The 22,046-nt window shown below is 38.3% G+C and overlaps 3 protein-coding genes and 1 pseudogene across 3 annotated transcripts; 1 reads left to right on the top strand and 3 right to left on the bottom strand.

Annotated features, from left to right (window-relative positions):
- Nucleotides 1-1,015: 1,015 nt before the first annotated feature.
- Nucleotides 1,016-2,633, bottom strand: LOC120003619. The gene is made up of 3 exons (XM_038852635.1): nt 2,189-2,633; nt 1,290-1,361; nt 1,016-1,140 (listed from the first exon to the last, which is right to left on the bottom strand). The coding sequence occupies exons 1-3, from the start codon at nt 2,340-2,342 to the stop codon at nt 1,016-1,018; spliced, it is 351 nt and encodes a 116-aa protein (XP_038708563.1). The 5' UTR covers nt 2,343-2,633.
- Nucleotides 2,634-5,547: 2,914 nt separating this feature from the next.
- On the top strand, nt 5,548-8,038 carry LOC120003735 (GDSL esterase/lipase At4g10955-like). The gene is made up of 2 exons (XM_038852791.1): nt 5,548-5,854; nt 6,827-8,038. The coding sequence occupies exons 1-2, from the start codon at nt 5,715-5,717 to the stop codon at nt 7,830-7,832; spliced, it is 1,146 nt and encodes a 381-aa protein (XP_038708719.1). The 5' UTR covers nt 5,548-5,714; the 3' UTR covers nt 7,833-8,038.
- Nucleotides 8,039-10,493: 2,455 nt separating this feature from the next.
- Nucleotides 10,494-13,622, bottom strand: LOC120003618 (receptor-like protein 6). Its single transcript, XM_038852634.1, has one exon. The coding sequence runs from the start codon at nt 13,620-13,622 to the stop codon at nt 10,494-10,496; it is 3,129 nt and encodes a 1,042-aa protein (XP_038708562.1).
- Nucleotides 13,623-14,523: 901 nt separating this feature from the next.
- Nucleotides 14,524-18,847, bottom strand: LOC120004139 (annotated as a pseudogene).
- Between the last annotated feature and the right edge of the window lie 3,199 nt (nt 18,848-22,046).

The raw sequence follows: 22,046 nt of genomic DNA, 5'->3' as shown, positions 1-22,046 counted from the left end.
ATGAACGCAAAGGGATAAGCACCTAATATTATGGATTAATGTTCCCCCTTGGGGCTCGGCTTGGCTAACACCCTAGTTTCACACTCAAAGATCAATTAACCATAACTCTCCCATGCACATTCCTAAATTAACCCAAAACCCCATCATCAATACACATAATTAATAGCTATGCAATGGAAAACTCAATTAATTAAGGAAATCATGCAATGGATTTAACAATTCTCAATCAAACACATTAGATGCAATCCCTAGACTAGACAATCCAAGAATACAATCAAATATGTTATTCTCATATATCCACTCACACAACTATCACGAAATTAAAAGAGAAGAATCGAAGCTACGATTCTTTGAACATACCTTGAGTAATCGAAACCTTGCATCCACCTTTCGGGATTAGAAACTAGAGAAGAGAACTACCCACTCATGATTGTTGCAATAAACATCCAATCTATTGTCATCTAAATCAGAGTTTATACAAAATCAAGAGAAAGCACCAAAAAACAACAAAGAAAACTTAGAGAGAGAAACTAGATCTACACTACTCCTATGGTGGCTTCCTCTTGGAGAAGTCAATGAATAATGAGGAAGCCAACCAAATCTTAGGGTTTTCTTCTCTTTTTACAATAGAAAATACCTAACTACCCTTATAAAATCGTTTCCCATTGGTTACATACATGATTTACCCCAAATGCCCTTGAAATTTCGGTGCAGAAAATTGCAGATTCGCCGTAGGTGTCCGGACGGGTGTCCGGACGCTTCATGCCTCCAACTTTGTGAGCCTCTGTCTCAATTTGTGAAGAAAGTGTCCGGACGGGTACTGTGGGTGTCCCGACACCTCACAGCAAAAAGTGCCCAAAAAGTGCTCCAACTTGCCCGAACAAGGTCCGATTCCTACAAAACCAAGGGGAAACATTTGTAAGTGTAAAATTAAGCTAAAATGCAATCAAATACATTAACTAAGTGCTAGAACATCCTAATTAAAGGACATTAGAACCTCAAAATAGAGGTCCAATCAGGCACTAACCTTCTTCAAATCTTTTCCCAACGGAATGCTGAAGTCACCTTCTCTTTCTCCAACCAGCTGCGCTAGCTGTTCTCGAATTGTAAGTTCTCCAGAAATACCATCACTCTCGTAACCTGCTCAAGAAAATACTATATTTTGGCTTTAATATGTAAAAGATGGTTCACCCTTTCCAATTTGTTATTTTTATCAAAGAAAGAAATGTGCATGTGTTGTGTATGTGAGTATATATTTGCAGTCGTTATAAGGATCATCACTGGCATACCATCAACTGATGGAGCAGTAGAAGTGAGTTGCTCCAAGAGATCTAACTGTGTTCGACTAGAAGAGAGAGACCCTGTGAAGAGAAAATGGTGAAGTTAAACAAAAGTTTAAATAGTCCACATTCCAGAATAAGCTCCATTGAGCTTATTGCACAATTGAGTGATATAAGATCCATCTTTTTCAAGGAAACGGGAAAGGTAAGATTTGTGGCAACAGGATTCAGAAAGTGTTAAGCAACTCATATGTAAAACAAGCCATTACAGTCGAATATCAACTATATTGCAAATTCACAATTGTTTGACAAGCATATACGAAGAAATACCATGCTGAGGTAGAAAGTGCTCGTTTATCTTTTCTCAAAGGAGTTAAAAAACAGTTGTTTTTAAATGGTGCCCACCAACTGTTTGAATTAAGTTCTGACTGAAAAACGAGTCTTCAATGGATAACATATTTCGAATCAAGATACAAAAAGTAATTCAAAAGTGGATTCTTTTTCTTTTTCTTTTTCTTCTGCAAGTGAGGGAACTTCGGTGGTTTAGAGTGTGGTTTCTTTCATTGTTTTTGTTTTCATTTTGTTTCAGTTTTCAGGGCTGCGTTCTTGCAGCTTCTGGTTATGTATTCCACCTTAGGGTGGCACGAGTACCTTTTAATAGGACTCCATTTCATTTGTCCAGTTTTATCTGGAATTATGGAATCATATCAGGTTGCAAAACCTTTTCAAAAAAAAAAACTAGTGAAATTCAAATAAACCGATTTGATATGTTCCTACTTTCTATCCGAGTCATGTTGAATAAATTTCTAGCAGAACAAAGAGAAGACAATTCTACATATAAATCCATGGAATGAAAGTTAAAAATGAAAGCTTTTTATGTTAAAAAGGATCAATTTTGCATTGCATACCAGAAAAAGCAGCAGGAGATCCCTCCTCTGTTACTCCGCCTTCATTCCTCTCAGACTGCGCGGATGCTCTAAATGAAGAAGAACATAACCTGGACCGGTGCTTGTGTTTTGGAATCAGACAGAGAGGAAGAGGAGGACTGAGATTCAGTGCCATGACAGTATACGTATAATTTCAACAATCTGTGAGTTTTTAGGTTTCAATTTCCATGGCTTCTGTGAATTCAGTGGAAATCTAACCACCTAAACTTTTTTTGATTGGAATTACATTTTTAGAAAAATAAAATAAATGTGCCTAAAAATATCTCCTCCACAAATATTCTCCAAAATACCAGGTAAAAAAATTACATTTTTGTGAATATGTAAAAAAAATTTGATACTTGCATCCTCCACACTCTCCTCAAACACCTTTAAAAGTTGATGACTTACTCATTCTCATGCATTATTCAAGTTTTCTGTAACTTTTGTCCAATAAAGAACAAGTGAAACTTATTACACCATGGCAGTCGGCAGCAAGAAGACTCACATGCTTACTATTTGGGCAAGAAGACTTACAAGCCCACAACTCCGGTAAGATCACAGGCCCACAGACTAAAAGACGTCTAATAGACTCAGGGCTTGGGCGACTCGACCATTCAATACGAGCCCACGACCTTGCCAAGCTCCCTTAGTGGCATCAAAGCTCCATCCTGTTCAATGCCCATGTGCCACTGGTGGGTCACTTGAGTCAGACGTCTATAAATACCGAGGTGCTACACAGTGTAAGAAATCCCGTTATGTTCTTGGAGGTGTTAATTGCTCTCTTTCAAGAATTATGTTTTATCCCACAAAAAATTCTCAACCATTTTACTGATTTATCCGTTGGAGTTTCCCTGATCAATACCTAGGGATGTCCATCTGACCGGATTCTGGGTTATCGGACCAGGTTTGGCCCGACCCGATTATTTTTGATAGAATGTTGACCCGTCTGTTAACCCTTTTAAGGAGTATCGGGTTGCTGGGTCTCGGGTTCGAGTTTTTCGGATCGGATTCCGGGTTACCCGGAACCCTTAACAAGTCCAATGTGTAACCCGAAACCCTTAACAGGCCCAATGCAAATTAGTCCACCTCAGGTCTCGAATCTCCTAATGATGACTGAAGATTGACAAATTCACATTAAAACAGTAAAGAAAACAGGTTTAAAAAATGAATTGAATTGCCATTGCCTGCATATCTATTATCTGTGACAAATTGACATCAAAAGAGGGGCGAAAAAAGGAATTTCTTAACTCAGTTGCTCAGCTGCATAACTGCATACAGACACTCAAGAGTCAAGTCTCAAGATAACACTCAAGATTCAAGAAGTCAAGATAACACAATATTACAATAAGCACTAGCCACTAAGCAAGTAAGCCACAAAGCAAATCAAAATTATAAAATGAACAATAAGAAGAATGGAAATCAAAGTATCAAACCAGAGGTTACAAATATGAAATCTTAAATCTTCAACGATCCACAATCACAAGGCGACATGCCCACAACCACAAGAGACTGAGAGAGTGAATAGATTATGCGACAGTGCGTGAGTGCGAGAACGCAGAGAAGCCAATCACTCACCGGCGAAAATGAGAAGCCGACGATGTACTTCGATCTGGTTCTCTGTTGGCACCGACGTGAGAGGCTGAGTGGTTGAGAGTAAGAGACAGAGTCACAGAGTGACCAAGATTTTTCTTATTTGTCTTTTTGATTTGTGTCTTGTGAGTGTAATGAGTAATGATATTAGACGATTAGTTAACAGGTAATGATAATTAGTTAAATCATTATCATATATAATACGTAAAACTAAAACTATTAACTTAATTAAATAACTTATCGGGTTATCGGGTCACCTGATAACCCAAAAATCCATAATAATCAGACCCGAGACCCGACCTTGTTAACTGATTAATGGGCCGAGTCCGGATCCTATAATAACTGTTTTGGGCTAGCCCGATAAGGCCCAGGTCGGATCGGGTGTCTGGGTCGGTCTGGGTTTATTCACCCGATGGACACCCCTACCAATACCACACCCGTGTCAAGCTTTCACAAAACCATCTCCCTTAATTATCATAGGTTGGTGTGGTGGCTTCAAAAGACAATACATTCATGGTAGATTCCCACTTATGCAATTGTATAAGTAGAATATAAGGAGATGCCATTCAAAAGGATGAGCACTATTTGCATCCTCATTTTTACTAAGTACACCCCCACACTAAATAAACCCTAGTTAAAAATATAACAATATCAAGTACACTCTTTTCTTTTTCAAAAAATATAGTTTGCAACACATAATTTCAACCATTGGATCTTATCGACGAGTGAGATTAAAGAAAATTTTTAAAAAATGAACAATTCATTTTCTTCATTGTAACCCTAGCCTGAATGGATCTTCTCAAAGAAAAAATCCTAAAGAACCGTTAGAATCTAACACAAGACACTGACGGCAAGAGATTCTTCAAGCGTTTCGAGTTTGAACAACACACCCTCAAAATATTCTGATGAATTATCAAGGAACCTGTCAAAATCTACTCAGTAGTCATACCCACAGACGTTAGTAGATTTCAATTATTTTGGATATGGTCCCTCTAGATCTTGTCCTCTTCCCTGCCAATAGAGCTTACAGAGCAATCCTCAATGAAATGGAGATTAGAAACAAAAAAGAAAAAGACAACTACTTACTCTTCAATGCATCTCATTTCTACACATGGACAGTAAAGTAAGAGTCAAACCCTCAAATCTATTGCACATTTTAATGTTGTCTCGTCCAGATGAATCTGTAGCTAAAACCTCCAATTCCATCATTGACTCGCAGAACATCGACAACCTTGTCCTTCCCAAACAGGAAGTTATTCACCGGCTCACGTCTCCGTCGAAGGTTTGTAACAGGTCTCCGTCAAAAGAAGATGAAGAAAAACGAGAGAAGAATTTGAGGCTAAAAATAGTTGGGTCAGTGAGGTATTAAAATATTACTTTTTTTTCAACATTAATGAAATGTGCTTAATAAAGTGTGAGATGCAAATAATGCTCATCATTCAAAAGTCTAATTCAACAACATCAAAGCTTGACGTGATAGGAGTCCACTTGCACAAATGCTAAAGACGAACATAACCCCTCACCCTACTACTAATGAAGACAAAAAGGGTAGAGCATCCAGTCCTTTTTAGGCCCAACAAGGTGCAAACTGCAAACATAAAACACAACCTTAAGGAAACCACAATGGAAGGGCAATGTTGTCATTCCACAAAATATGACCGTTAACAAAAGCCAGGCGTTTTAGTTTTTCAAATAATCTGTTGTTATTTTAATAAACTTTAATTCGAAGGACCTTAATAGGAGAAGAAAAATTCTGTACCAATTAACGCCGAATCCGATACTGTGTAAAGCTTCCACAATCATGTCACCAAAAGAGTGATAAAAAGTTAAGAAAACCACTCGATAAGGTCTTTCGCTTTCTCTCTCTTCCATGCAAAGAGGAAGCTAATCTTAAGAAGAGACGAAGATTTGCTCGCAAATGGCAAAGCGAGGGGCAGAGGAGATAACGAAGGAAGAGGTAATGGTGGAGAGGGAGGAGGCTCATCCATATGCATTTCACGTCTCTGGCCCTCGAAATGTTGCCTCTCCTACCTGGAAAGACCTCATTTATTCCAGTTGGTCAGTGCCCTGGCATCTAATTTCGTCGTTCTGTTTTCAATTCGTTCGATTTTGTATACCATGTTTTGTGCTGTTTTTGGGGTTTTTCTTTTTCTTGAGTGTTGTTCGACTTGAGAATGATGTACCCATCTACTAATGCAAAGATTTGACTGAGGTATAAACTTGGTGTTATTGAAGTTTTGTGCTTGGGTTCGGTTCGGCGCTCTGAGGAACTGGAGTTAATTTGTAGTTTTTTTTTTTGTTGATTGGATTTAAGGAATTAATGATCTGCAAAGGAGAGAGAGAGAGGATGGAAAATTTGTGGTCTTTCTATGGAAAGTAATTTATGGGTTTCTTGTGTTTGATGATTAGATTGATAGATTGGGCGACAGTGTTTTTGAAGTCAAAGATCTGAGATCTGAGCGGACGGGGTTTGCTTTAGTTAAATTTGGTAATTTTCCTGTTGAATGTTTATATTGTTGCATGGGTTTAGTGGCTTCCTTTCATGTGTCAATTTAATAATGGAATTTCTTTAGAAGACAAAAATCTCAATAGGCAGATTCTTGAATTTAAAATGGGATTCCGAATCAATTTCCACATCTGAGGCAAACAAATTTTAGGTCAGGTGTATGATTTTGGTGACTTTTCAGAATTGGAATTGGGTTTCTGCTCATTAAACCAATTAATCACAGTGGCATTCTGCTGTCTATAATTATGTCTATTTCTCATTAAAACGTTATTGGGTTCTTATGTTTTTATCTCTTGTGCTTTCGCTGCTTGTTTTTTCCTTGGTTCTTCACTTTTTTAACTCGCAAAGTAACATCATCCACTCATTCAAATGTTCCTTAATCTAGTGTCCCAGTCCTTGCTCTGGACATTGCATTTCCTATGCATGCCATTTGAATTCTTGATAGTTTTTTTTTTTCCTAATCTAATTCGGCAAATATGTAGTTGTCTTACTCTGTAATTTTTCATTATTAATCTGTTCAACAGGAAAGATGCAAACTACAAGAGAACCGCTATGTCCTGCTTCATACAAGCAGTTTACTTACTTGAACTTGACAGACAGGAAAACAGAACAGCAGAAAATGCCCTGGCTCCAGCATGGTGGATGATCTTCAAATACAAGCTGGTTCAAACATTAATTGATGAAAGAGATGGATCCATATTTGGTGCAGTACTAGAATGGGATAGACCTGCAGCATTGGCTGATTTGGTTCTTATCAGACCCAGTGGAGCTCCGAAGGCTGTTTTGGCACTTCGAGGGACTTTACTCAAAAGCCCGACTGTCCGAAGAGATATTGAAGATGACCTCCGCTTTCTAGCCTGGGAAAGCCTGAAGGGTTCTGTTAGGTTCAAAGGAGCATTTGAGGCTTTAAAATCCATGGCTGAAAGGTATGGGAGCCGCAATGTGTGTGTTGCCGGTCATTCATTGGGTGCTGGCTTTGCTCTCCAAGTGGGAAAAGCATTAGCCAAGGAAGGGCTATATGTAGATGCACATTTATTTAACCCTCCTTCTGTTTCACTGGTTATGAGCTTGAAGAACATTGGGGAAAAAGCTGGCTTTGCTTGGAAGAAAATTAAATCGATGCTTCCTTCGAGTAGTGAAACTCAGGTCATAAGTGATGATGAGGTGGAGAAGAATTCTGCTCTCGGGTTAAAGAACTGGTTATCGAATCTTTATGGCGAGAAGTCTCCTGTGCAATTAAATAAGTGGGTACCTCATTTGTATGTGAACAATAGCGACTATATCTGTTGCTCTTATATGGATACCGATCAAACAGAAGACAAAAATGCAGAGAAGGAGAATATGGGTCCTGCAAATGGTGAAGTAGCAGCAAAGCTTTTTGTGAAGTCGAAGGGAAAACAGAAGTTTCTCGAGGCTCATGGGTTAGAGCAGTGGTGGTCTGACGACTTGGAACTTCAACTAGCTCTCCATAGCAGTAAGGTGATGAGCAGGCAGTTGAAGTCCCTGTATAGCCTCCCAGCTTCTCAATAAGCACTGGTAAAGCCACAATGACCAAAGGTTGTTGCTTTCTTTGCTTACCCAATAATTTACAATTGAGATTTCTCACTACTTTTTTTTTCTTTCTTTCTTTCTGTTGTTTATAATATCTGAATTTTCTTGTACTCCCTGGTTCTCTATGTTCTAATCAGACATATTTACTGTTTTGCTTCAATATATAAAGTCATTCTTTCTGCTTATTTTGTTCCTTATATCTAAAGTACATTTGTCAGTTAAATTGCCTGACTTTGTTTCACGAAGTATTCATCAATGATATAAGTAAATGAAATTAAGAATCTGAATAATTGCCGTTACTTACACAATTGAAAATCTGAATATTTTATCATTATTTCAACAAGTCCTAAAATTTACATCCTAAACCCAAAGCACCCAGCTCATGAAATCCTAAGCCTAATCCATCTCCATACCCATAAAAATCATATAATAGTTGTCAAGATCATGCTGATTGTTATCAAGCAGCAATTTACTATACAGAGCATTTCCTTGGGACCATGTAACCTTTTTTTTTTCCCCTGCTACCATGATCGTACACATGATTTGATTTTTCATTGAAAGATACCTGGTTGCAGAACTCAAATGAATCAAAGGATGCATCAAGGGAACCTTCCATGCTTTCAGGTTCTTGATATTCTAAATTCGTGACCATTTGATTTGCCTATTGATTCGTCAATAGATATCCTGATATCTGACCATAATCATGACTTGCAGAAAAATACTTGGTTGCAGAACTCAAATGAATCAGTTGATGCATCAATAGAACTTTCAATGCTACTTTCAGGCTCTACTACTACTGGAACATTCTCTGGCACTGTTTCTGCTATTGGGGACAATGTTGCGCTTCCTTCATTACCGGTTAGCTCTTGAACAACAACCCCTTTGAAGCTTGAGCTGTTTGTGATAATTTTTTGTTTGGATTGAATCCCCCTTTTTACTTGCTTCAAGTAGTTAACCTCCCAAGAGCCTTTTTATATATTGAGCTTAATGAATTGTAAGATTAGTTTTTAATTGATAATGGACTAAACTCTTAGAATATGCTGAAATGGATGTCTATTTCTCCATATTAAAATGTCTACACAAGAATCCTTAATTCTCTTGGCAACCAATATTAATCTCTCGGGTTAATGTAACCTTTGATAACCGAAAGATATGACATAGTCTAATTCGGCCACCCGAAGTTTAAATGTTTCAATCTAATAACCCAATTTTTGAAATTGATTAAATCTAGTCACTAGGAAGATTTTTGTTGCTGTCAACTCATAAAAAGAGGGGATGTAAGTGAGTTGACTACTTGAAAGGAGAGAAATATGCTCGGGTGACTAGATTTGATTTCAAAAATTGAGTGACTAGATTGGAATGTTCAAACTTTGGATAACCAAGTTGAACAGTGTCAATTATTTCGGTTATCAAAAATTACATATCTTCTCCATAACAATTATTCAATTAAAGGTCTTACAGTCTAAGGTATACTAGAAGGGTTTTCAAGGCATGTAGATTTTACTATTGAAAAATATGTCTTCTTCTGTTTGTTTACATGACATTGAGAAGGAAAATATTACATTGAGAAGGAAACTGTAAAGAAAGAAGCACTTTTACAGAGTGGGTGAAATATCCTGTGACTTTTTTCTATTTATGTGAAGAAAAGTTTTCTAGAGCTTGAAGACCAAATAAAAGCTAAAAGTTACTGTGAGTAAATGCACGTGTGGAAACAAACAGAAAAAAAAGAAAAAGGGAGGAGATTATTATTGGGGAAAAAATAACAGAAAGATAAAATAACTTCATGGGATGGTTTTTTTTTTTTTTTTTTTTTAATGTTCACAAGAGAGAAGAAATTCCAAAAAGTAATAGTAAAAAAAATGATTAAAAAGTTATAATCCATCACATTTCAACATGTTATTTTCCATGTCCGCGTCACAAATCAAAATAAGAAAAATGTTTCGTCCTCAATTTCTTAAACCCATTTAAAACCCCATTCATTGAAGTGCTGGATGTTTAGGGATCAACTTCTGTGTTAATAGTCAATGGGTATTCCACGTGCCACATAAATTGAGAGTTCAAAAGGGGAATAATTTTTGGGGACATTAGCATTGCTCTCAAAATAAACATCTAGAGTTTTGGAGTTGGTTGTCTTCTTGAAAGTGAAGAAAGGTATTAAGCCCATGAAGTTTTGTTAAGCATGTTAATTATTAATTCAGAAATTGTAGCTTTTAAGTTTCAACTCTTGTAATTATAGGGAAATCTGCCTTCCAAAGCATTTGAGGCTCAGTTATGGCAGAATATAGAGAATAGAGAGATTTGAAGAACAACTTATGCCCGTAGTGGTAAATAGTGAAGGTTATATTTACACTAATACATCTACTCTCCAAAACAGACAAGAAAGCAAAGCTTACTGCATCATGAACTGCAGAACTAACCACCTCTACATTAACAGGAAAGGCAAAAAGATTTCATAACTGGAGAAAGAAGAAAAAAGAGATACAACTTAGATGTACTGCTAAGAGCATCAAGCAATGTCTCCATCCAATTCCTCTGAAAAGGGAAACAAAAGAGAGACAGAACTTAAATCACAGTACTAACTTGCTCCAACATATATACTTACAAGTTTAAACCATGTAAAGGGAGAAAATCAAAATTTCCTTAAGAGCTCCAAACTCTCCGTCCCCTCCTGTTCCCTCGCCTTTTTGGTTGCCTCCGGCTAAAGGTTTCCACAAACCATTCATGTTTCCATGTGGTGAACCTGAGTCCAAAAACAACACCAACCACCAGTCCACTTCCATATCCTATAGCAGTTACCATCCACTGAATATATACGGAAGAACCTCCTGAACCCTCATCATCTTCACTGGTCGGAGGTGATGGAGGTGATTCCCCTGCATTTCCGCACATCTTTGACAATGGCTTCCCACACAATCCCAAGTTGTCCTCGAATGAACTGTTCTCGAATGTATCAAACTGTTTACCTTGTGGTATATGACCCGAGAGATTATTATGAGAGGCATTAAAGAATGAAAGGAATGTCAATTGTGTCATCTGCTGCGGAATCTCTCCTGAGAGCATATTGTTCGATAGGTCTAATGATTCAAGCTCTGTCAAGTTCTCAATGAGTGATGGGATTCGACCCGAAAGACGATTTTTGGAAAGGTTAAGTGAAAGGAGCTTCTTCAGAGTTGTGATGGACTCTGGAATCTCTCCTTCAAATCTGTTGCTTGAAAGATCAATAGCTACAAAAGCATTTGGGATCTTCACATACACCACATCAATACCTTTGGTAACCAAAGACAATGGGATTCCAATTTTGACAATGGTCAAATAATCAGGAATCCGAACAGTTTTGCTTACCTCCATATATGAGAACTCATGCACATCAAATATTCTCATGCCATTCCATATTCGAAAATACTCGGATGGTAGCATACCCGTAAAATAATTGAAGGAGAGGTCTAGGATGCGCAGCATGGAAAATTCAGAACTAGTAGCAGGCTTTCCAATTGCACCAAAAAGTTTGTTACATCGCAGAATAAGGACCTGCAGATTAGGCAAAGCACCTAAAAAGGAGGGGAATGTATCCCTGATTTTATTGTGACCAAGATCAAGAATCTCTAACATTGTATGGTTAGCAATTGAAATTGGTATCCTTCCCTGCAGTTTGTTATGGCTCAAAACAATCATCTTCAGCTTACTTTCATTTACGAATGTTTCAGGAATTGTCCCACGGAAGAAGTTGCTGTCAAGATTCAATACTGCCAGATTATTCCCCAACTTGAACAAACATTGTGGAAGCATGCCACTCAAATTGTTGAATGACAAATCTAGAGAATAAAGGTGAGGCAGATTGCAGAACATTGATGAAATTTCTCCAGTGAAACTGTTATTGGAGACTGAATATTCAACAATGGAGGGTGGTGGCAAAGGAAGTGGTCCTTTCAGCTTGTTAGATTGCAGTTGTAAGACTTGAAGTCTAGAGAAGTGTGAGATTGATGAAGATTGGTCAAAGCTAGTAAAAAAATTGAAACCAAGTTTAATAGACTGCAGAGTCTCTCTTCCAATGTCCCAAAACCAACTTGGAATCTGGCCGTGGATTTTGTTTCCAGTGAGATCCAAGTACTCCAGTTTGTCTTGATACCTAAGGAAGGTTGGGAAATCCCTCAAGTTGCAGGAAGCAAGCCCCAATATCCTCCACTTTGAACGAGTAGCATTTGGACTGGTTTCATTGAGCAAGGAAAAATTGTTATATGATATATCTAGATAGCTGAGACGTTTGAGGGTGAAAAATTGGTCAAGATTCACAATGCCACTCAAGTGATTGTTCTTAAAATTAAGGTGGTCAAGATTCACTAATTTTGAGATCAAATCAGGAACTGGGCCGTGCAATTCATTAGATTCGAAGCTCAAGACGGATAATCGGGTGAGGTTTGCAAGCCAATGCGGAATTCGACCACTTAAATGGTTTGAGTCAAGTATGAGAGTATCAAGTTGAGTCAGGTTTGCAAGAGCACGAGGAATTTCACCGGTTATATTGCATTGTCCAAGGCTCAGATGAGTGATCTTGGTTAGCTTAACAAGCCAAGACAGGGAACCACAACTCAAATCATTTTCTGAAAGAGATAAACTTGAAAGTTGTGTAAGGTTGGCAAAGGAAGAAGGGATTTGGCCAGAGAAGTTGTTGTTTCTGATTTTGAGAAAGGTGAGATTGGTAAGATTACCAAGGGAAGATGGAAGTGGCCCTCTAAAATTGCAGAGAGCAAGATTTAACAGAGTCAAAGAACGAAGGCTTCCTATTGAATCAGGTAATCTCCCCGAGAAATTTGTTCCCTCAAGCCATAATCTCTTAAGTGGGGGAGCTCTCCTGTGAAACTCAGGAAGATAACCAAACAGGTTTTCATTCATTCCCACACTGAGATCTTGCAGGTTTGGTAGTTCAAAAACTCTAACTGGAAATCTACCATGATGTCCACAATTTCCAAGATGGAGAGATGTCAATGAAGACAAGTTTGCAATGTTATCAGGGATTGCAGTATATATGCCTACATTATCAAGGAACAGTTCCTGAATGCGAGTTAAATTTTGGACTAACCTATCCAGGTCATGACTTTTGAGCTCCAACAATCTTCCATCGGATTGATCAGCACCACCAGTAATATCAAGAGAAGTCAATCTACTTAACTCTGAAATTTCTGATGGAATTTGGCCATGGAATCCTGAAGAGGAGAGGTTGAGGTGTCGCAGTTGCAAAAAGAATCTAAATTCAGAAGGGATTCGAGAGCGGTTGAAGTCGTTGTCTGCAAGGTTAAGCCTTTGAAGGTGAACAAGGTTGAAGAGGCTGCTGTTGGAGCTGATTGGGCCATACAAGCAGCTACTACTGAGGTCAAGGCCAATTACATGGCCTGTGTTCTCATCACACTCAACACCGTCCCATAAGCAGCAGTCACAATTCTCTCCATTTTGTCTCCATGAATTCACCTTGGGAAAAGCAGAAGGATCAATAGAGGCAGACTTGTTGAGAAAAAAGCTTTGCTTGAACTGCAGCAAAGCCAAGCACTCCTTTCTGTGACATGGGGGAGGTATGAAGGAGGATAAGTGGATTGCAAGAAACAAGGACAGAAAGGAAATCAAGGACATAAATCTCAACAGATTCAGTAATGAAAAAGCCATTGGTATGATCAGATAAAGAAGAAGAGGCAGTGAGAAGTCATTTATAAACACAAAGAAAGGAAGAAAGTAGTGACATGGAATTCCAGGTCTCCCCACTGACTCAAAAGCTTGCATCTTCGCTGCAATAACAGTCCAAGTGGTGTTCAAAAATTGAGAAACCAAGTCCTAGTGTTGTTCTTCTATCATTTAGTTCCATTTGATTAACGCGTTGGAACACTTGTATATTCTGGAAAGTCCTGTCAAAAGTAAGTGCACAAAAGGATTTTGCAGCAGAGGTTGCTTTTTTTTTTTTTTTTTCTAACTCTATATGTTTACCTAACTTCTACCCATTTTTTACTCAATGATGTTGAATGAATGCTTTGAGTATTCACTCATTCAAACATTGCTGCACAGGCCTTGGAAAAGGCTTCGTGCAAACTCTGTCTCAGTTAAGAAATAACTAAAACAATCAAGTCAAAGCCCTGTTTTGAGCATTTTTACAGAAATTATTACGCTTCCAAGTTCAATGATTCAAAAGAGAGAAACCAAGAAACACGTACGCATCAACTAAAACTTGAACTGCTCCACTGCAAAGTTTGAACCAATGAACTAAATTGAGATTAATAATAATAATAATAATAATACCAAGTTCACACAACATCGAACCATTGCCTAATTATAGAGGCCCATCCCAAGAGCCAAACCCTTTACCTTTACCTCTCTCGAGTCAAAATCCCTATTGCTCCTTCCATTCCCATCCCTCCGTAGAAACCTTTGCTGGTGAATAATCAATCCTATCAGTATAAACCTGCCATTTGCTTACTAATTGGATTACATTCCATCCAAAGATACTGGAGCGGAAGCTTTTCTTTGGGATTTGACACTTGTGATCAGGACAGGTAGTTTGGAAGGAAGTTCAAGTTACGTGAGTTGCTCAAGTTTATTGCGTTACAAGTTACAACAACATATTAGACTTCAGACTACGCAGACTATAAATTTTCGAATAGAGCCTACTACTACTACCACACAAAGCAAGTAAGAAAATAGCTTCCTTTGAAAAATCAATAACAAATGAATCAGCTTTATCTATCAAGTAAAGCAGCTTTACCTTAAACTCGGTAGCAAACCTAACATAACTCTCCAGCTTCATTATGTGACCATTTACAACGTTCTAATAAATGCAAAAATATCTAGCCAAGAAGTACATCAGTCATCAAGGCTTTCCTGAAACAGGAGCATTTTCTGTCAGAGAAGATCCTAGCTGAAGCATTAGAGGAAATACAGTGCTGAACTCCTTGTCTCTTCTTGTCCTAACCATTGCACCATAATCATCCAAAGTCGCTTTAATACCTTTCCAAATTTGATTCTCCCCTTGAGAATCTAACCACAATGAATACTGCACAGGTGTAAGTTTGTTCCTTTGCAGTTGTGATTGCAATTCGTCGGGGCCTCGAGAATAAAGATGGTGAAGTATGACGCTTAGGGGCAGATCTTGAAGAACAGGAGACTCTCCCAATGGTGATGTCTCCAAGAAAATAAGAGGACGAAATGCTCGAAGAGCTCGATAGGGCGCACCAAGTTGTTCTACCGGGAACAAATTTTGGCCCACGGCTAACTCCAGTTCAGCCATGTCTCTAGCCAACCTCAGTTTTCCAGATTCAGATAAAGGTCTCACAAGAGAAGCATGCCTAATGAAAAATATCAAAACCCTAGAAGCCATGCTTCTAACAAGCCTCGAGCATATAGTTTCTGTTCCTGCGGATGTAGCACTTGTCGAGGGAGGCAACATCCTAGATAGGAACTCACTACGAAAGTGAAGAATGCACTTCTGCAACTCTTCCATGTACGGTGAAGCATTGTTGTCCATCGCAGCATCCATGCCAAGAACACCAAAGTTCTGCTCGTGAATTAGCAAGATGCAAGATTCAAGATGGTCAATCATTGCTTGGAACAAGGATGTGACAGAGTCACACGCAACCCCATAAATTGCACCCAGCGAGGGTGACAACACATCTGCGGCAATACTAGGAAGCCCAGTAACCATAGATGATATGCGTGTGTGAATCTCTTGCATATGCTGACACAATATGAAGTTCTTGACTTGGGCTGGGGTAGCGGGAGCTGTTATTTGGCGTGCTTCTGGACCTGTTGAAATCTGCCATCAAAATCTAGTTAGTAACGATCGCATAACATCAACAAAATAGGAAAGTATCTGAAAAACATGAATTTTTTTAAAAAAATGAAAAGAGGATGACTTAATCAACTGGATTCATAAATAGTTTTGCTTTACCTGAACATTCATGGCAAGAAATGAGATAGAAGGAAAGACAGCAAGATTTACAAGATCACAAGCTGACAGAGCACATAAAACCAGTTACGACTTACGACAAAAGGAACAAAAAAGGAAAGATTCATCAAGGAATGAAATGGTGCATTAAACAATGTCCTTTATTTCCACGCATCACATGAAGTCATAAGACTACTTAGATACAAGCTAACAGCATCCCACTCCTTAAGAAAGTGTGATATAGTTTCCCTCGAATCAATTCAACAAATTAATGAGAACATAAGGCATTGTTCATGTGCCATATAGTAACTGACTCCTCAAATAAAGATGAGGAATCACAAGAAGGATGTGATGAATCACAAGAAGCCAGGATAGTCATAGATAGAATTTTATTTGTATTATATTATTATTATATTTTACCTTTGGCAAGTAGAAGAAAATTTACCTGGTACTCAGCTCGTTGTGAAAGCAAAAGCAAAACCTTGCCAATTTCACGCAGGACAAGAAGAGTCAAATGCACATCCAACTGAACCACTTCAATCTCTTCCTGAATGCGTGATATAATTCTTGATATTTGTTCTTTGGAAGGCACACTTCCGCGGCTTGACATTGGAAAAATGGAATTCACAAGATCTGACAAACGACTTAAACAGAGAGCCAAGAAAGCTGTCTGGAATATGTCAATAGCTGCAACCATCTGACTCTTTCCTTCTGAACTAATAGCAGGTAAAACCCCTTTCACATATGTGTCGAGTGAAATTCTTTCAAGAAGATTTTCTATCATTGAAAAGAGCTTTGGATACCCCATGGTAAATATTTCTTTGAAAAACTTGATGCTGTGAAAGCGGACTTCATTTGGCCTGCAAAAGCTTTTACAATTGTTTCCCAGACTCTATCTGTTAACATGGAATCGCCCTCCTAAGCAAGTAACAGTTAACTTAGCAGAACAGAGAACAATGGAGCAAAATGACAAGAGAACAAAATAAGGAATTCGGATCTTTATGTAACGCAAGAATATACACCGGAAAGGGCATTTTCATGGCAGATTTTAGCCAAGCAAAAACAGAATTGCAATGAAAGCATGAAAAAGCCTATTATTAAAAAAAAAAAAAGGTAAAACAACTCCCGTGCATAAGGCTTCCACAATAGGATGTGGGCAGGGTCGGAGACATGCAAGATGTACGCAGAGTTTACCCACACATAATACGTGGAGAGGTTGTTTCCAGGAACCAAACCTGACCTCTAGGTTGCACCTGCAACTCTTCCACTCGGTCACATGAAGAAGCCTATTATGTTTACATAGTTACTGATCCTGCTGCCACTCATTTCTAGCTACTTCTTCAAATCCATTCATTAACTCTCAAATACCAAGGTGTTACTCTTACCTGCATTCAATGACATCTCATTCTCGTTTTTTTGAAGTTTTTCGATATCAACATTTTTCTATGCAGAATTCGATTGCATCCTCCCTCTATCACATCTTTTCATTTGATAAATTTATAATCTGTAACTTTTGTACAGGACTGTTATTTCTTTTCTTTTCTTTTTCCTTCCCCAACTGCAGAAGGTATCAACATTTCACCCTATGACCCTAAAAAGACCAAAGGATTCATTTACGTTAACCCTAACCCATAGCTTTGATTGCGTTAGAACATTTTGTTCACTTCAGCATCTTTGAAAAATAGAGCAACACATTGCAGATAAAGAAATCCTGTTTAAGAGAAAAGGGACGACCATTTCACTCCATAGAATATTCATCATGATTATAATACCAACTCCCATAAGAATCTATTAGGCTAAATTCTTCAAAGCCAGTTTTCTGAATTCCCATTTCAAAATTTTAATTTCCTAGACTTTTTCCTATCATGTCTCAGCAACCAAAACATCTAAAAGCAAACAATAATGGATATCACAAACCAAGTAACTTGTACCTTAATAGCCTCATCAAGCAGCAACACATGAGTAAATGGGTCCCTCTTCTTCGACAAGATTCTCTGCAAGTGCCACACAGCGACAACAATTGAATGTAGCCGATCCATACAGCTTCCCATCCTCTGCCACAGCGCCTCCCTGGCCTTCACCCCACCACCAATCTGCGGCGTCCCAGTTCCCCTCACCCCTCCAGGCCCATATTCGCTGCCTCCGCCTGTAATTGCTTTCATATCCAATGCAGCCCCGATACTCTTTGCTGCCATTTCCTTGTACTTTTTCACCAATATCTCAACAGTCCCTTTCAACTCTTCGAGATTGTAAAACACCTGCAACCCAGACCCCACCTCCGCCTGATTCAACCCCTCCATTCCTCTCTCCAAAACCTTCATTGCTTCACTTCTCAGCTTCGTCCCAATCTCTTTTACCCAAACGAGCTCCTCGTCGATGACATCAACTCCAACGAGGACGTACTCTTCGTACATGCCGAGGATCTCACAGTGGAACTGAGCAGCCTTCGCAAGATCCATCTTCTCGGGATCAGTGTCGACGTCACGAAGCTTCTTGGACAAGCGTAGGGCGCGAATAGTGTGGGAGAGGAGCTCAGTAGTTGAGTGAAGATTAGAGAGCTGCAGGGACTGCGATTTTATTTGAGCGACCGGATCGTATAGCTCAGATCGAACGAGACGAAGAGAGGCTTGTAACGAAGAAACAGATGAGCGAAGCGAAGATAGGGCATGATCGGCGTGATGGAGGGAGGATAGCTGGTGAAGCAGGTCGTCGTGACGAGACAGAACCTCAGAACGGAGCTGAGACTCAAGTAGGCCAATAGCATGATCGAGATGCTCGGCGGTGGAGGCTGGAGAGCCGGAGGACAACGCCGCCGAGGAGAAGGAGGAAGGGGAGAATTCAGGAGAGAGAAAGGCTGAGAGAATGGGATCCGATGCGAAGGAATCCAGCGGAGAGGCGGCAGCGGGAGGTTGAGTAGGGGAGGAGGAGGTGTTTCTGAAGGTAGGGAGGCGGTGAAGGGGGGAGGGCAAGGCGGACGTCGTAGTCGGAGATCTTAGGAGCGCTGCCATTGCGATTCACCGGTAAGTCGTGACTGCAAGGCGCAAGCCTTTTGCGTTGCTTCTGAGTGAGCTCCGTGGAAGTAAAAGGTTTTGAATACCGGACCGGTCGGCCAAACGGTTCAACCGGTGACCGGCCTTTAATCTGGTCCCGTTAAAGGGTAAGAACCGAAAAAACCGGTGTATTTCGAGAGAATTGGCCGGTTCCTGGTTGAACTCAAGATCTCTGTCTTAAATGACTAGCCAAACTAATTGGGTCCGTTTGAGAGTGCTTTGTATTTTAGTGCTGTGAGGTGAGGTGTTGTCAGGTAAAAAGTTGTGGTGCTGTGAGGTGAGTTCTGTTGACAAAAAAGGTTTGGATGCGTGATAAAAAAACTATGGTGAGGTAAGTTCATATACAGTTTGGATGAACAAATTTGAGGTGAGGTGAGGTCACAATGAATTATGAAATTTGTCCAATTTATTTTTTTTTGATAAGCTTGTCCAAATCTATTTATAAATTGTAATGAATGATTTTACCAAATGTAATGGGATTCTAATTTAAATTCTAATTATCATTAATATATATTAATATTAATATTAATATAAATATATTGTGATTCCATTGAACTACTAACCAAATAAAAAAAACATTTCACAGCTTAAATTAATTTTTCTAAAAAAAAACCACTGAAAAAAGATCTCCTTTCCACGCGGGCTCTTCCCTTTCCTCATCTCTGACTCTCTCTCTCTCTATTTCCTTTCTTTCTCGTTGTACTTTCCTATCGCCGTCGTCCTCGGCACACACATCTCTCTGTTTTTCTTACTTATTAGTTCTTTAATTTTTTGGATCTATAATTTGAACAGCATGCTTTGGATCAATAATCAACATATTTGGTCTGCGATTTGCAAATCTAGTCTCGATTCTTGGTTGCTATTTGAACAGCAAGTCTAGATTATGGGTATGTGATTTGAAGAGTGAGTTTCGATTTGAACGAACTTGACCTGAAGTGCGGATTGGAGAGATGAGCAGAGATGGCGAGGAACACGTAAGGGGACACAAAGGTAAAAAGATATCCGTATTTGACTTAAATCTCCGTGTTTTTTAAGTGAAACTCCGTTTTTGAAAACTCGGATAATCCTCGAAGTAGCTCCTCCTCGCTTCGACTTCGACCGAGAATTTGTGCGGTGCATTGAGACGGAACGGATAGCCAAACATGCAAATCATCGGAACGGACGCAACAATTTGCATTTGAACGGAGATAAACGGTGCCCCAAACGGGTCCAATTAAGTCACTTAATTTGTTTGTTTGAACAATCACATTATTTGAATATATTGTATTAAAATACTATTACATGATATCTAAAAATAAAAATTCTCTTATAACATCTATACACATTTATTTATGTGTGTATATATATGTATACACATTTATTTATTATGTGCATTATAATAAATATATATGTAATAATTTAAATATTTTTACATGTATGCCTTGTATTTTCTCTTATATCCTTCTTTTTATTTTTTCATAACTAATTATTTATTTTTTTAATTATTTTATATATTACATTTCTTGTTACATAATGATTGTAAATTTTTCAATAGAGTCATATAATTGGTTTTTTTTTTATATTGTTGTGAGTATAATAAAATATGAAATATTTTTAATTACTGTATATTTAAATAAATATATATATAATAAGGTTTTATCTTGAAATCGGTTCGAACCCGAATTGAATTCTTGTTGAATCATTAAATCATGAACCAAGAATTTTCAGTTTGATGACCAGTCCGAATTTCAAAAGGTAGAAATGTTATATGATTTTGTTTTCTTATTGTATAAATTTTGTTTAAACTGTTATACTCCCTCCATCCCTTAAAGATAGTCCTACTTCTTTTTTCACACAGATTAAGAAAATCTAATTAATATAGTAACAACATTCAATTTTACTCACATATTTCCTAATACACCTCTAATTAATACTTAGATGACCCTAATTAATATTGTGATAACAAAACACATTAAATAGGGATCTTTTAGGAAACTAATGAACTAATTACATTCTAAAAAATGAAACAAGACTATAATTTGGGACTAAGGAATAAAGAAAATTGGACTATCTTTATGGGACGAAGGGAGTATGATTTTTTCTACCTCGCTTTTATTTTTGGTTTTTCGTAAAAGTAAAACTTTATTGTTTATTTTTCAAATTATTTTAATCCAAAATTAGAAAACCGAAAAAGCTACCTATGTGCCATGTGCCATGTGCCATTGAATATTCATCAAATTACTTGCAAAAAAAATTTTCATCGAGAATAATGATAGTACCAACATAACCTTCATTCAAAATTTGACACGTGTCCTAAAACATGATGACAAAGAAATCTATAGGCACATGTAAAGAGGGAGAGGAGAAGTGCTCCTCGGTACCCCCATTGAGCAGAATGCTCGATATGAAGAGCACGCCCCATGACCAAGGGCCCATGAAGAGATCAGTTACAAGGGGAATAAATGTTGGGTCCACTAATCCATGTTCTCACCTATTAATGCGAATAGACCCACGATCTCCCTTAACTGACACCTCTAAGCTCTTATAAAAGGGGATCTTTGACGCAGGCAGAACAACAAATGAATCAAACCAACGTTTGATTTATAACAAATGTTGGTTTTGATATATTTTATGAAAGCGAAAGATAATGAGCACTAGGACTGACTACAAACCCTAATATGACATAAACGTAAAATTATGAAAATACCCTTAAACGATGGAATTTCACGAAACTAGGATGGGGTCAGTGGCCTTTTCGGTTCAAAATGTCATCTCGCTTCAACCAATCAAATTTCAAATTCTGAGAACATTGAAGAAAATTCCAGCCCAACCAAGTGAACCAACCAATGTTCAAAAATGATTTATACTAACTGGTATTTTTGGTAATTAACTGCAACTTTCATGCCAGTCATATATCAACCCTTCACCACAGGTAAGTGATTCAAACTATTGCACTTAGACATACTTAATAAAAATTTGAGAGAAGAGAACTCCGAGCACCGAACACTCTTTCTTTTTGACTATATATTTACTTGAGTATCGGAGAGGCCCCCCGAGCACACCCTCGGGACCCCCACAGCTCACGTGCTTCCTTGTGTAAGCCAACTACCTTCGGTCTCGACTCTTGTGATGTCCTCGGAACTAGAGCTAGTTTTGAGCAACATCAATTCTATTTGTGTGCGTATACTGAATAGATTAAGATTAATATTTTAACTAAAACTGCCACTATAAGTTTTGCATAAA

Source organism: Tripterygium wilfordii, chromosome 8 (genome assembly GCF_013401445.1).
Source record: "Tripterygium wilfordii isolate XIE 37 chromosome 8, ASM1340144v1, whole genome shotgun sequence".
Classification (NCBI taxonomy): Eukaryota; Viridiplantae; Streptophyta; class Magnoliopsida; order Celastrales; family Celastraceae; genus Tripterygium; species Tripterygium wilfordii.
This window is presented reverse-complemented; position numbering and strand designations above follow the sequence as displayed.

Coding starts and splice junctions, on each gene's coding strand:
- LOC120003619 (XM_038852635.1), bottom strand. CDS start 2,342: ATGGCACTGAATCTCAGTCCTCCTCTTCCTCTCTGTCTGATTCCAAAA. Junction 1,362..2,188: donor ATCTCCTGCTGCTTTTTCTG/GTATGCAATGCA, acceptor TTCTCTTCACAG/GGTCTCTCTCTTCTAGTCGA. Junction 1,141..1,289: donor TACTGCTCCATCAGTTGATG/GTATGCCAGTGA, acceptor TTTCTTGAGCAG/GTTACGAGAGTGATGGTATT.
- LOC120003735 (XM_038852791.1), top strand. CDS start 5,715: ATGGCAAAGCGAGGGGCAGAGGAGATAACGAAGGAAGAGGTAATGGTG. Junction 5,855..6,826: donor GACCTCATTTATTCCAGTTG/GTCAGTGCCCTG, acceptor TCTGTTCAACAG/GAAAGATGCAAACTACAAGA.
- LOC120003618 (XM_038852634.1), bottom strand. CDS start 13,622: ATGCAAGCTTTTGAGTCAGTGGGGAGACCTGGAATTCCATGTCACTAC.